Here is a 16,443-nt window from a genome sequence, read left to right on the forward strand (position 1 = left end):
ATGGACACATTCTCATTGCAATAACTGTACATTATTGTGCATTTGTGATACTGAATGTTTGTATTTAAAATTATATAATATTTGTTTGCCTAGAGTCCTATGCCAGAAGGCGGTGGCTCATGGGCCAATCTGGTGATGTTGACCTCTGAATGATGTACGTCTCCAATTTCTTGTCATGGGCAGAACCAGTCCGGCATTAAATTGGTAGATAAATGCAGCTACTCATGCCATATTCTCTGTAGTATAACACCCTTGTATCCCTGGTGTCAGCATCTGTAAGATCCGGTGCTGTATGACACTGTCCTTGTTGACACTTCCTGGTGGATGTTGCTGAATCATTACTTTCCATTATGGATCTAAAACAACCTGGTTCGAATCCAAACGAAAAGAGACGAATAGATGACATTGATCAATCTAACATTCATCATTCTAATAATGTTGATTCATGGGCTCGATCCCTTGAAATCGAAGGAAAATATAAATAACCATTAAAATTAAAACCTTTTGGTATATCCAAAGCCATTTCTGGAATTTGTGGGGAAGTGACGAATTTCACCCGCCTGCGTAGTGGCTCACTTCTGATCGAGTGTGCAGGGAGGCAGCAATCTCTGAATCTTTTGTCAATCACAATATTTGCAAATATCGAGGTTGCTGTGTCTGTGCACAGAACTTAAATTCCTGTCGCGGCATCGTTCGTAACAGAGCTAGGTGTCTTGCTGACATGACTGAAGAGGACATTGCTAGAGAACTAAATGAACAAGCAGTTACGGCAGTAAAACGTTTTACCGTTAAGAGAGGTGGTGCTATCGTTAACACCAATACCTACCTCTTGAGGTTTGCTCGTACTCGTATTCCAACGTCAATTAAAGCAGGATATTTCAACATTGGAGTGGAGGTGTATGTCAGCAATCCACGCCGGTGTTATAAATGTCAGAAGTTCGGCAATGGATCACAGACTTGTCGGAACTCTCCGTTGTCTCCCCGCTGTGCAGACCACCACGAGGATACAAACAGATCAGAAGTGCGTGAACTGTGATGGTCAACATCCTGCTTCATCAAGGTCATGCCCTGTGTGGCAAAAGGAGTCCAAAATCATGAGACTCAAGTGTGAGAAAAATGTTTGATACTTTGAAGCAAAAAAACTGTTATCATGACACATATCGACTCCGTCGAATGTCAGTTATTCTGCTGCAGTTACACGATCTGTAGCAACGTCCCCGATTGCATGTCAGACTGACTTGACTTGGGTTAAGTGAGAGAAACCTGTTGTGTCAGCCACCCTAACTATGGCAGCAGTCACTCCGCGCCCGGTCACTACATCTACGTCCGGACGCCAAACAGACAGTCTGTCTGGCAATTCATCTCAACCGTATTCTTCTCAACCTTTAGGTGTCAATGTCACAAACAGGAAAGGAAATAAAATAAACAGAACCACACACCATATCTATTCGTACGGCTGTCTCCCCTACACCTAGACAATCAACCCTGTGCGAATCTAGCAGATCAGCCCTAGAAAACCCGTGAAGGCACCTTTCACAAAAGTGTTTGTTTTCCCTGTGTTTCGATTGATTGTACAACAGTCTGCTGAAATTCTTTATCCATGTGTAGTGATGTTTTTCACCTTGTTGGATCATAAATATATTGATCATTTTACGACAATCCTTATACAATAAATGACTTATCCTGTGTACTATTACGTTTTTACCTTCGTGTCCGAAAACGTTTATGGCTAAGTCTTGATTCTATTGTTCTATTTTTTGGACCTGAGAGATGGGGATGGGATCGTCTATACCTTCCCAATTGAGCCCGTCATCTTCTGGATAACTGGAAAGTATATCAGAATGTTTTTCAACTGGAAATTTAGCGGATGTTATCGTTATCCTCATACAATTGTTGCCTCGGTTTTTAACGTTAACCATAGCTTGTTTTTTCTTGAAATACTCAGACAGGGGTAAGTACGATCCACCTTTCAACGGTATATAGTTTGCTATATTCAGGTAGACCATGTTAATCTTGTCAACAATCCAACCAGAACCCATATTAGTGTAACGTTCTAGTGTTTCTCACACTTTTTCTAATGATCTGTTTATAGAAGAGTTGATAGTGTGTGGTTGCGTTGTAACTTCTTGATTACCTCTGAAGTAAACATAGGTGTATTCAGTTGTTTCATTCGACTGTTGTTTCTCTAGTGTCATGTTTAACGTGAGTTGAAATTTAATACCTCTTAAATCTTTCAGTTCTTCGTTTACTTTGTCAAATACCAATGGTTTTATAACTTCAACGTCTATATTTCTTTGAACTTCCATCTCCCAGATCAAAGTATGGTGATCTACCTTCAGTTGTTGGCGATCTATAGCCTATTTTTATATTGTGCTGTTCTCTATAGTTAAAATGTTTTAGATTTAATTACTAGTTTTACATGTATACCTGTGATATTCTAGTTGTTTTACTGTCCTTCGTCGGCAGGTTTTTATCATATCTGTTTATATATTCTATTTAAATGTCAAATGTTCTCGTCACGATATGGCTGAAATATTGCCGATATGACGTTAAATATTAACTCACTCACTCCATCTTCCAACCTCTCAAATATTTACCTACAAGCATGCTCAATAGGCGTGAACTGTATTTCTATAGGTTTTGTTCTTTCAGTAATTCAATGAGCTCAGATTTCCTCACACGAGAATAATCTCGTATTCCACGTTCACGAGCTTGCTTTGTTAGTTCTTTCACAGTAGGTGTTTTTTGATACTTTAAATCTAATAAATCTAGTAATTCATGTTTCCTCATACGAGAATAACCTCGAAGTCCACGGTCACGTGCTTGCTTTTTCAGTTCATGTACTGTCAACATATCATAAAGTTACAAACAAAGTTTGTTGATACTGTATGTGAAACAATTCTCTAAATAGGCCAACATACTTCATGTTAAACATAAGATGATGTAATAGATATAGGATTGTGTAATCTAACCCGTAACATAAACCTTTCGTACATCGAGGCCCTTTGCTTCATTAAATGTGACCCTCTCATTGTTAGAAAAAGACCTCTGGAAAACTATTTTACAGGTAGATAAAAGTTAAAGGTTTACAAATTAATAGGATACTTATTGATTCCATACCCCGTACCCCATAGTCTTCCTCTTTCGAGTAAGACTATAGTTACTTTTTTACAGGTGAGGTGAAAAGTAGTTAGTGAGTGAGTGAGTTAATATTTAACGTCACATCGGCAATATTTCAGCCATATTGTGACGAGAACATTTGATATTGAAATGAAATATATGCATATTATAAAAAAAACTGCTGACGAAGGACAGTAAAACAACTAGAATATCACAATTTGAAGTAAAACTAGCGTAGAAAGTTAAAACAAATAGCACTATTTGGACACCACAATATAAAAAGGTGGCTACAGATCGCCAACAACTGAAAGGAGATCACCATACCAGGGACCATGGGGACTTACATTACTTTTGCTACATGCATGGATCCTAGTTGGATTTACACCATCCCTTCAGCCGCCGGCGATTATAAGAAATGTTAGCCAAAATTAAAATGACAAGAATGCTACGTTTAAAAATCCTGGCAAGTTTAAATGGACTTGGAACATTTTGGGACTTATGTACGCTCTCAGGACAATAATTTTACACTACTTCAACCCCCTTTGAGGGTACAGCAACTAACGATCTCAGTTACTAACCTAAACTACCAATAATAAAATATATATCTATTTACAAATCAGTTAGCAAGTCTAATTTTTTTAAAAAGGCAATTATTAAATGAGAACTTATATTACTAAACAGATCCTTCATAGTGTTTACTTTGAAATAGATATCCCTTGTGATGGAATATTCTACACAGTCAAGCAGGACATGCTTGACTGATTCTTTCATCACAATGGATACAAAACGGAGGATCCTCACCTTTTAATAGGTACTCATGAGTATATCTTGTGTGGCCAATATGACATCGTCGTATGATGACCTCCTCAAATCTGGACTGACAACCCAAGTAGGTGGAACCAATGTAGGGTTTTATTGCATGTAATTTATTAATACCTACTTGAGTGTCCCACTTCTTCTGCATCAGATCACGGATGTAAGATCTAATGCTAGCCTTGTAATCAGAGTAAGGAATAAGAAGTGGTGTCACAGATTTGTCGAGTGCTGCCTTGGCAGCAAGATCGGCCATTGTGTTCCCATAAATGCCAACGTGGCTGGGTAACCAACAAAAGACGATGTCGTATTGGCCAGTAGCAAGCTCATTATACAATTCAATAATTTCTAATAAAAGTTCATGTTTACAAGAAATATTTTTAATAGCCTGAAGGCAAGAAAGTGAGTCAGAAAAGATGATATATTGTTGATATTTAGGGTGTTTTTTAATATATTTTAAGGCTGTTAATATGGCGTTTGCTTCTGCTGTAAAAATAGAGCTGTTATCTGGTGATTGAGAAGAGATTGTTCTGGATCCAATGACAGTGGCACAAGCCACCGCGCCACCATCCTTGGACCCATCTGTAAATAAGGATTTATATGTATTATATTTACTTTTTAATTTATTATATTCTTGTTTATATTGTAATTCAATAAACACGTCACAATTTAATTCTGGACTCACAAAAGTCCAGAAACTCTCCGCACTGTGGACCCTTTCTGACAAGGGATTTGACCAAATGGAAGATGCAGTTGTTATAAACACATGCCAAGGATGAAAAAATGAAAACAAAATTTTCCGAAAACTTCAAATTTAAACTCGCTCGCCCATGGGCCACTGTTCAAATTTAAAGTTTTCGAAGATTTTTTTTTGCATATCTCAGTGAGTCTGGACCAGACAATCTAGTGATCAACAGCATGAGCATAGCTTAGTAAAAATAGCAAATGAAACATGGCTTTAAGTAACAGTTACTTAGCCTACATATGTGTGTAAGGTAGTACTGGCGTAACGTGGTCACTAATGTGTATAAATAGAGTTTTTTGTGTTGAATTTGATGGTGAATAGATGGAAAATATGCACCTATTCAGCCCTGATGATGTACACTGAATGTCTGTCTAACATCGTCCTCCGTTGACACACGATGGCGGGTGTTGTCGAATACTAAAACCCCATTATTTCTTATAACACTAATAAACACATCAACCGTCGTTATGTTCATTTCATATGATCTGATGAAGAAAATGGCCTGAAATGACTAACAGGCCATTGCCATTTCCCCTTCAACCAGCCACTCAAGTTTGCCATTTCCAATGGTGACTGATGAGAAATATTTGTCAATGTGTTCGCTCTCACTCCTTGTGGAATGTGTACGGAGATGGGAATCCATCATCTGCTTAGAGTAGTTCGTAAATGTACTGGTTGATGTCTCAGTGCACAATACAATAAAACCATGTTGTGGAATCATTCCAGACCACAGTCCGTTTGACTCAGAAACGGACTGATGAATTGCAATTTTTTTCATTGTACAAAATTGCCACATAAATATAAATAGTACACATGTTTATCATTTACTAATACCCAACAGCTTTCTTATATTTGAAATTTTTTCAGACTGCACCAAAAACGTTCTTTAAGAAACGATCATCATTGAAAACGCAAAAGTTGTTATCTGTCGGGGCGGGGTGAAACCAGAGAAGCGGAACAGCCACTATCTCGTCGTGTACGGGATACGCATGCCTGATGAAAAATGAAGTCGAATGCTGACGTGAAACAGTTGATGATAAAAGTGTACGATTTTTTCCGTGCTGAAGCCGAAAGGGGCAAACCATTTTATGCCATTAATAAATTCCGTATGCGGGCAGCAAAAGCTTTAGGAGTATCAGCAAGGGTACTGACAAATGTTCTGGAACACAAACATTGTGAGGGTGATGCGAAGCAGGTAAAGGTCGTGTCAAAGTAACACAAATTTAATACATTTGGACAACTTTCAAAAGAACCTTGCAAGGCAGTCTATCAACAAGCTCTATTCTCAAAACAAATACATGTCGCTGAAAATTTAAAAAAGCATTTGAAGCAAGAACAACCTCAGAGTATCAAAGTACACACTCCTGCGACTCACTCTTTCGGGTATCGTTAGAAGAAAATTTCGGGGGAGAATAGGTCAGTACTCTGTGAACGCCCTGATATCGTTCGCTTGAGAAATCATTTTCTCAGGGTTATAAAGAAGAAGGGGAAGGGTTCGAGCCAGTGTAATTGGACGAGGCCTGGGTCAATAGCTCGCACACTGCCAGCAGTCAATGGGTACCCGACGGGGGTGATAAGGGGTCACGTAGAAAGCTGCCTCTAGGGAAATGAGAGAGACTAATCATTCTCCATGCTGGTTGCTCCAGCAAAGGCTTTCTCCCAGGCTGCGACTTGGTATTCAGGGCAAAGTCCACAGATAACAGACTACCATTCCGAGATGAATGGTGCGGTTTTCCTCGATTGGGTTAAAAACAAGTTGGTACCAGCTCTACCAGAGAAGTCTTTTATCGTAATGGGCAATGCCCCATGCCACAGCGTGCAGGACCTCGACAGTAAAGTCCCGACATCGAACAGTCGAAAAGTTGATATGATATCATGGCTCGACAAATTTCATATCGCACGGCCTTCACACAATGTACCCATGTGGGGTCTTCGGCGTGACGAGCGAACGCTTTAACCACTAGGATACCCCACCGCCCCAGGACTCTATTGAAGAAGTTGACGTCTTTGTGTACAGTATTTTAGTGATATCTTGCCGTGTTCAATATTTCTGTAGTGATGGCGTTCGTACACGTTTGGCACTCAAACTAGCGGTCAGGGCAGTAATGCTTATAAACGTATGTGGAATTCGACTAAACGATGGACGGATCCTGTACAACATGTGACCGGGTGAAAAGTTGACAAAACGATGAAGTTAAGGATTGAACTTTATTGAAACACAACTTACAAACAGTACGTAGATATGTGGTATATAGACGTGAATTAACACTGCCTTCAAAGTTACTAAATTTTGGCGAACACTGGGATAAAACCATTTAGGTATAACGAAGGAAACGGACTTGGCGTTTGGACATATTGAAAGTTTTAACGGTTTGTGAATTTGCCGCTTTGAGCGTCATTCCAAAATATCAGTAGAGATCTCCGACTATGTGAGCTAACGAACCTCAACTACCGAATCTCCTATACCATGTCACGCCTTTAGTAAGGTAAATAGGATTGAAATTTCGGTTTGGGCGATTGTATTTGGAACTACAATGGGGAATTGTTAACAAAGATCTGTTTAACGTTTCCATGAAACTGATTTGGATAAAGTGTAATGTTTTTAAGACTCCGAACTTGAATTCCAAAGATTGCTTGATGGTACCAAATGAATAGATCCAGAGTAGCATGGCTCAACCACATCTGTATGTATTCATTCTTCTGACAGAGGCCGGAATAACGTATTACAAGGATCATGACCAATGAAGGGAGAATTTGGGACTGTATGTGAACCTTTACATTTATATTGAGTAAACTTGACATCATATTATGCACATTACAGAAACATTGCCATTTAGTCAGTGCTTACTTTAATTTGAATGTATACATCCAGGGCAGCATGGCTCAACTACACCTGTATATATCCATTCTTCTGATAGAGACTAATATATCTTTCAGGTGACAGTTTAAAAGTAGTAACACAACATGGGTAAATATTGATGCGAAACAATAGGGTTGCTATATGGTGATTGTGTTATGAAACACAGACAATAAGGTTGGTGTCCCATTTAAGCCAAGCGTGTAATTGTAAGGTTTAACCAACAATTAAGTTTACTAGCAATGTATAATTTAAGAAGGCACATGGGGTCGAATTGCAGACGTTTGACAATGCCACCAACTGGTATGTTTAACTCCATCGTACTGATTATAATGATTGTGGCAGGGATGGAAATAACTTGCTTGTGTACAGTGGCACATGTAAAATCACTTGCCCTGATAATTGCTCCACTATACCGGCCGTTTTCTTGCTGATTAAAAAAAAACCCAACATGATTTACACTGGAAAGTCAACTGGACACCGGTACAGTGTGATATACAAATTTGCTTGCCCGACAGAAAAAAACCCACTAGACTCGGACGTCGGGCAATGGGTCATTTCCACCCCTGTGTGGTATTGTTGTCTTCACCGAGAGGTGCGAGCAGTATGGCCATTGGATCAGTCCATTCCTTGAGATATGATCTGGGAGAAAATGCCTGGAAAGAGATGGTGGATCATTAGAGATGCATAAGTTGATGCATGAGAGATTAGAGAGATTAGAACGGAATGGCACATTGTAGCAACTGCTTTGACGGGTGATATTTTGATGAGTGAAGTAAAGTATACCGACAATATCAGCATGAAAGCTCATTTCTCAGTGATAATGGACACATTGTTATGGGTAATAGATTTGACAACTGGGTTATTCAGCAACTACTGTTCACGGCTTATGTGAATTACACTGATATTTCTAAATTCCCGTAGTATCCACTGGGAACGCAGATATTCCACTGGACTCTACCGTACAGAAACACACTGGAGTGTAGTCAATTGCAGTAGAAAGGTGAAGGGAGCGTGATATTTGCTGGTATTTCCATACATAAGTGCAGTTTTTATACTAACCTTATTGGTTTCTTTTCATATATCCATCTTAGTGGTAGATGCCAACACCATACCGCAGTACCGCTCATGATAAGGAACAAGTGTCTCTAACTCATTATGCATGATAAAAACACTTTCATGTTTGGTGAGTGTTCAGCCAAAGGTCATTTGATATATTAAAAGACACTACTGTGGAATACACGAAAACAATGTTTCTGATAAAATGCTTTGAAACAATTATATGTCAAAAGACGTCAAGTACAGGACCCTGAAGATGCTTGAGAATACAACTGAGTCATCGTGCAACTGAAAGGTGTTAGCGGGTAGTTCAGGTAGGAATGTGAGCCATGAAACATGAAAGACCCCTCAACACATCAAAGCTGCCGAGTCATCGGTAGGTACTCACGGACACCACCTAGGGTTTGTAAGTGGACGATCATTTCACATTTACACACAAAAGAGATTGCATTAACATGTAATCTTGGCATCATGCTAGGAATTTCAAATAGCCGAAATAGTTTACTTCCTCGATAGGATATTGTAATTGGTCCAAGTTGAAACACAATAAAATAGTTTATATAGAAACTGCTTTGGATTATTTAGTCATGGATATGGTGAGTATCAGAGGGAATGAATTCCGGAGCATGAGGCGGTTTTGGTGGCAGGTGTTCTAGAAGGAACATTGTCTTGGTATCTGAAAAACGAGAAAAACAAGTAGTATTTGTAGTTTTTCGGTATTATGTGACCTGGACATATAGAGAAAAAGGATGGTGAAATGATGAACGCAGACAAGTTATCACATTGGGACTGGTGCATGTTGACCTGGCAAGAATAAGGTACAGAGCTACACGTCCTGCACTAGAAACTATTATAGGAAATATACTTAGTTGAAATTAGTGGCAAACACAAGTGAAATGTTGGCGAGTGCGTAATGTGAAGGCTGGCTCAAGACAATCTCCTCATAATGGAAGATATGCTGTCGTGAAACATTTGCGTGATAAATGTACAAATATCAGTGATGTTATTTGGTAAGTGTTTGTTTATGTTGTCACAATATGGAGACGTCTGAAAACAGGTGCAGTCTATATTGAGTATGCTATTTAGTTCCGGTTTATTACTCACCATGGACAAAAGTGGAGACGGGTGTTGTGGATGTGGTGTGCATGGCTGTGGTATGGGTACCTGTAAATGCATAGATTTGTATGAAATGTCATTTCAAAATGGCCAGTAACAAATATTTAGAATACCATTTGTCAGGTTAGTTCAATTGAGAAGAAGCAAAGTTAAAGTCCTCGATATCTTATGAAAAGGTTGCTAGGAACAATAAGTTACATTGTTTGTAAAAATCAAACAAGGGCAGTATGAAACTCACCTTATCACTTTGTTGCGTCCATACGTCTTTGAGGAAGCGTGGCAAAACCAACATCTTACTGTAGCACCGCACATGGCTAGGAATGACCCTTTTCAACTTATACTATGAAGGATACTGAATGATTTTGTTCAGGTAATTTACCTTTACAGACACACAGACGTTCAAATACAAGTTACCCAGAAGATGTTTGTGAATACAAACCGAATCATCGTTCAGCTAGAAGGTGTTAGCGGGTATTTCAGGTAGGAATGTGAGCCATGAAACATGAAAGACCCCTCAACACCTCAAAGCTGCCGAGTCATCAGTAGGTAGTCACAGGACATCCATGAAGGATTTGTAAGTGGACGATCGTGCCAGGTATACATATAGAACAGATTGGGTTAATACCAACTTGTGAAGGTGGAGAACATAGTATATGAAGGTATCAGTTCCCAAACATGAAGCGGTGTAGTTGGCAGGGATGTTGGAGGAGGTAGCTGTGACAGTCACCACACCTGAAAAAGCAATATTTTGATTAATAATTATATATGTAATTAATGTTTACATACAAACATGAGCAGTCAGCATGTGTCGCTGATGGTGGTCTCATGAGTATCTTCTATGTGTGTACTAAGTCAAGAGCTGTTGAGGTAAGATAAGCAGAACCCTAAGAGAATTCCTGTTGTATGATTCATATTTCACAGTTTACTTACTGCATATGGAGAGGTGACAAGGATGAAATTAGGATTAACGGTGGAGGACTCATTGCCGGCTTGATTTGACCAGAAGTTGGAGCTGTTGCCTGGCGACTTGAAGGCAACAAGAGCTGGGAAATGAAAGCAGGACATGTCGAGGTCAACGTCGGCGTCGTTGACGTCTTTGCTGTCTTTGGTCTCTTTGCTGTCGCTGCTGCTGTTGTTGTGGTTGTGGCCGTTGTCGTATAATCGTTGCCTGTTCTGTTGTAACAACATCTGAAGTGGAAAGATTTTTTTTGTTGATCATGTAAAAAACAGGTTATGAAAATTATGAGCACGGAAAGATCTGCAGATGGATAACCAGGTGTTTGTTTAGATTGTCTCTGTATACATAAAACAGTGAGTGAGTGAGTTTAATTTTACGGCGGCGGTCCGTAAATAATCGAGCCTGGGCCAGACAATCAAGTGATCAAGAGCATGAGCATCGATCTGCCAAATTGTGAGTCGATGACATGTGTCAATCAAGTCAGCGAACCTGAGCACCCGATGCTGTTAGACGCCTCTTTCGACAGGCAAGGCTTACTGAAGATCAATTGTAACCGGCCTAAACCAGAATACATCGGGCAGCCGACTTCCTGGAAGTTTCTGAATTGATTTGGAGGACATGCTGGCGTACAGGAGTTGCAATAGTCAAGTTTTGAAGTTGGTATTTGCATAAAGACATATGGAGTACTATTTCAGCTGTATGGAGGTGGTCTGTAAAACATGGGTCAGATAATCTATTAGTGGCGGAATTAACATTGGTCTCCTAAATTAAGTCTGCTGAATGACCTGCAGTGTGACCACGCAATCCCGTTTGACATCTTTACGACACGCATGGGTTGCTGAAGGTGTAATATACCTGTATACTATCATAGTCACTGCACCAACATCAGGGCGTGGCATGGAGTCGTCGGATGAAAAATATACAAGTCAAGAACTGTGGAATTCTTACATCTCACTTTGATGTCAGAACTTGATGAAAGTAACATGAATGAACACTTTGCAGTCAACTTACTCGTCAATCCTCCACCCATTGTCATCTGGAGAACACCGGCAGGTCTCCGAACACGGCCTCTGCTCTGCAATAAAGAAAACCAATACTTTGCCTGTTACTGTAGCTAAGGGCTACAAAAGTTCCACCTACCAGGACAAATACAACGATATAAAGCCTAGTAGTTTTGTGCTGAATGAGTGAGTTAGGGTGTAGTGTGGGAGTAGTGCAAGTCTCAGATGTTAGAAGGTGCGTTGAAAACCACGAGGATGGGTTTGGGGGTAGATAAATCAAGGAAGGATACTTGGGATGAAGTGGGATTCGAACTCATGAACATAGATTTTTCATGTCAGCAAGGGATTCGACCATGTACAGGAATATGCCGTGGGTTACCTCTGTCTCCCACAATAAGGAAGAAGCAGTAGAAGATACCGTTTCAATATATTTGATTTGCATGAAATGTGTATGGCGAAATACAAGTAATTTTGCAGTGTTTTGGTTCAGACATGTCTCAATATGACATTTAGATAGGGAACAGATGAAAGTAAAATCTCACTGAAGTTCTCTGTGCCTCGTCAAACTGATGCAGGAGGTCCTGGTAGGGCCGTTGCTGCTGGTGAAGTTGTTGCCTTTGTTGAACCTGACGAGCCCGTCGCTGCTGCTCCGCTCTTTCCTCCCTCTGGCGTTGTTGGTGCTGTTGTCGCTGTTGTTGTTGCATGGCCTGTGTTCTATGCCTGTACCTGGCTTCTCGCTGCTGGTTGTGAAGTGCCTGAGTCTGAAATAATGTCCATTTAAAATAGCATAGTAACATAGCTTGAGGTAAATATGTACGTCACATCGGCAATAATCCAGCCATATTGTGACGATAACTATATACCGAGAATAAATATATACATATACACTTTGTAAAATGCTGTCTGCCATCATCCAGCTATACAGTCCTTTGCTGTCATTAAAACTAGTATGAGATCAGTTTAAATGATAAGTCAGTCTTCAACACCATAATATAAAATCAGACTATAGATCACCAGCAACTGTAGGTTGTCTGGTTGGTGCATAACGCCGCACTCAGTAATATTCCAGCTATATGGCGGTGGTCTGTAAATAGTCGAGTCTGGACCACACAATTCAGTGAACAATAGCATTACGTCGGGTTCGAGGATATTTAATCTACCAAGTGTCTGTGCTGGTCGGAGGAGACTACTTGATTGATCAGATGGTCCAGCACCGACTATCAGAGATAAGTTCCAACCCAACATTCTTATGTGGCAGCATGGTGATGATACTGTTTTGCACAGGTGATGTGACGTTTAAAGAGAATGAGGGAATGAAGATTAACGGTGAACGGAATTAACAAAATAAACTTATTTCAGGGTTTAAGGTCATTCGGAAATGTCAGGTTAACATGGTAAGAGGAAGTTTAACTGTTCCTGAAATGTTCGTTACTCACAGTTGGCATCGTCGCCAATGTCGCCAACGTCACTGTCGCTAAAGATGCGAAGGTGGAGGCCGATGCTGAGGTCGATGCGAAGGTGGAGGCCGATGCTGAGGTCGATGCGGAGGTCGATGCGGAGGTGGAGGTGGAGGTGGAGGCCGAGGCCGAGGCGGAGGCCGAGGCGGAGGTCAAGGCAGATGTCGAGACGGAGGTCAAGGCAGAGGTCTGATACGGAAGGAAAACCTGTCGGGATAAAATAGTGTGTAAATATTAACGAGTACACTTGAGCACTAAGACTGCATTGACGTACTGTCGGAAAAAGAAAAAAACTAACTATTTTCACATTTATATCTACAATTTATGTAGTTAATAGAAAAGGGACTTTACTGAGGAGAGATGAGTGCAGAAATGAGCAATGTGGATTTTTCAAAGTCCAAAGCGACTTATTTGGCACAGACTATGGCTTTACGCTAATTAGTGAGCGATGATATTGTATTACAAAGGACACTTTTTAAATGCTTGTTTTGAAATTAGACTTAGCTTCATTATAAACGATAGCTGACGTAAAAAGTAATAACTTTAATACTGAAACTATTAAGGATGTAGCTACACATGAAAAATAAAAAATAAAAAAAATATCTTTGAGATGACCCATTGTGCCTGTAGGCAGCACACGCATTACTTGTATATCATTTCTGGATATCCTATTACGCATCCCACTGAACGCCAGGTTAGACCGATGTGGGTTATTTCGACATATGCTATTTGCAGTTGTGTAAATTTTAGAGATACAGCGTAACAGTCTAAAAACAGGGTTTTTTTATACTGGACAAAATAAGTTAGGGATATTGGTATTTTTATGATTGATATTATTATAAGCGTGTAAATGAATAAAAAGGTCAGTATTCATAATTTCAAAATTTACATGTATTCCTAACTATTTTTTTTTCCAGTATATTTCCGACAGTACTTTAGTTCAGTTTGTACATTCAATTAGGGAGAACTTCTAGATGAATGAAGTGAATGTTTTCCAATAAGATGTTGGAATGAAGTCCAAGACGGGCATGAATTGTAGAAAGGAAACATCCCGATAACATTTAGCAATATATAACCGATTGTAATTGTCAGGTATAAAGCTGCTTATTTATCAGTCATTAGCCATAATCAGAATAAGAATTAATCATACTTACAATTGGCACCGTCTGAGTGGCTACGCTGACTGACGTCGATGTCGCTGCCGCTGATGTTGCCGTGCTTGCTGGCTGCAGTAAAACCAAAAGGATAGAGAACCGATAGTACACTTGTGCTCATGCACGCACACGCACACACACACACGAAAACACTGCACTTTTATCTCTTGTACATTGTTTGGCGGATTGGATCGGAAATAGGTGCCCGAGATGGATGTGTCCACAAATTGCTGATGAAGTAATCAGGACATACCTCCAAGAAGTGATCACAGTATATGTGAGGTGAGGTGAAATTGGGTGGTTTAACGTCATGATTGAGAATATTTCGCTCATATGACGACGTGCATGCGTGTGTATGTGTATGTGCGGCTGCTTGTACTAGCCCAGACTTAAGCTGGTTTTATAGTGCTAGCCCACTGAGATACCACGCCGCAGTGAAGCATGAATACCCCACTCAGACACATTATACTGACTCCGAGCCGACCAGTCCTTGTTGTACCCATTAATGCCGAACGCCAGACAGGGACCAACAAGTACCATATTTTAACGTCTTTTGGTATGACACGGTAGGGGATCGAACCCGCGACATTCCGCTCTCCGGGCGGACGCTCTAACTACTACACCACGGAGGCGGTCACCGTATATGTGAAGTTATATCAATAGCGCAAAGGTATTTCAAACTGCTCTATAATCGATTACCATATTATGCAGAGAGAAGACACATCGCTAACACCATATGTCCGACTTGTGCTAACATCTAGGCGACATCACTGTTATCCTGTTCACATCAATTTGGTTGGCTTACGTTTGCTTTCAGTCGGCTCAGGTCCTGCTTCAGCTGCCGATTCTCCTCCTGGGATCTTCTCAGTTCGTCTTCCAGCTGCCGGTTCTCCTGCTGGGATCTTCTCAGTTCGTCTTCCAGCTGCTGGAGCCGGGCTTCAACAAGCTGTCACACAACAAATACGGGTCACACAACAGTAATGATCAGAAGTATGTGTTCATGTAAATGATAACTATATTACACCACTTTGTTTATAGATTAACTGGGTACCCAGCAATAACTAAGCCACATCACATCTGCAAATGAGTCCGGACAAAACAGTACAGTGACTGACGCCACATCCATCAGTCTGCATATTTGTAACAACCCCATCAAGCATAGACTGGTGGTTCAGGTGTCCGACTAATAAGCTGACCGATCATCGGTTACACACGTTCACACATGCTGATTTGTCAGTGCTTCTCACTCACCCACTACCTTAGAGTAAGGCAAACAACAATTTTAGACACCTACTACATAGGAATAAGACAGTAGGCGTGTAAAGAACCTGTAGGCATATAGTAGAACAAGTTGAATGAGTGAGTGAGTTCAGTCTTACGCCGCTTTTAGCAATATTCCAGCAATATCACGGCGGGGGACACCAGAAATGGGCATCACACATTGCGCCCATGTGGGAAATCGAACCCGGGTCTTTGGCGTGACGAGCGAACGCCTGAACAACAAGTCTACCCAACCCCCCTGAACAAGTTGAATGATTGATACAGAAACACTTAACAAACATTGTGTTAACTCACATTCATTGCCCCTCCTCCACGTGCCGCTGTGGGAGCGGGTGCCGTTGCCATCGGGGTGGCAAACGGAGTAGAGGAGGTCGATGAGGTTGATGACATCCTCGATCCCTGGGTCCCGGCCTGCGACGTCGGAGTTGCCTGGGGTCCTTGGGTTGTCTGTGGTCCCTGAGTGGTCTGTGCTGTCTGGGTAGTCTGGGCTCCCTGTCCTTGAGTAGTCTGGGCTCCCTGTCCCTGAGCTGTTCGAGAACGAAAGAAACTGAACATTGCTGAAAATGATGAAAATGCTGAAAATGCGTAGAATAGCTAGGATACGATGCGATAAATCGACAAACGTGACAGAGTCGTGAATGTATCCGTGTTTTATAGTACGAAATCAGGGAGAAACCACTTCAAAAGAGGGGAGCTTGATTGTGGTTTGAGATGAGCATTTCCTACATATGCGAAAGCTCAGTCTATTGCCAAATTAAACCCCAAAAATGTAATATTAAATGTTTCGATACATACCGACTGCAAGAATGAGAGACATATATATTCCGGTAAAACAGAGGCTTTATTGAATAGGACACCACCCCTCCACACCGCGAAAATTAA

The 16,443-nt window shown here is 40.7% G+C and overlaps 1 protein-coding gene across 1 annotated transcript; it reads right to left on the reverse strand.

Moving 5' to 3' along the window:
• Positions 1-930: 930 nt before the first annotated feature.
• Positions 931-12,930, reverse strand: LOC124274003 (signal transducer and activator of transcription C-like). Its single transcript, XM_046709336.1, has 4 exons — positions 12,913-12,930; positions 12,212-12,430; positions 10,641-10,898; positions 931-1,068 (listed from the first exon to the last, which is right to left on the reverse strand). The coding sequence occupies exons 1-4, from the start codon at positions 12,928-12,930 to the stop codon at positions 931-933; spliced, it is 633 nt and encodes a 210-aa protein (XP_046565292.1).
• Between the last annotated feature and the right edge of the window lie 3,513 nt (positions 12,931-16,443).

The sequence above is a fragment of the Haliotis rubra genome, unplaced genomic scaffold, assembly GCF_003918875.1.
Source record: "Haliotis rubra isolate DU_JTF1 unplaced genomic scaffold, ASM391887v1 Scf187, whole genome shotgun sequence".
Classification (NCBI taxonomy): domain Eukaryota; kingdom Metazoa; phylum Mollusca; class Gastropoda; order Lepetellida; family Haliotidae; genus Haliotis; species Haliotis rubra.

Excerpts from the sequence above, each read along its gene's own strand:
- LOC124274003 (XM_046709336.1), bottom strand. Across the intron at positions 10,899-12,211 it reads ACGAGGCACAGAGAACTTCA|ATGTTGTTACAACAGAACAG; the intron begins GTGAGATTTTAC and ends TTTCCACTTCAG. Across the intron at positions 1,069-10,640 it reads TTGTCACCTCTCCATATGCA|GGCATGACCTTGATGAAGCA; the intron begins GTAAGTAAACTG and ends TTTGCCACACAG.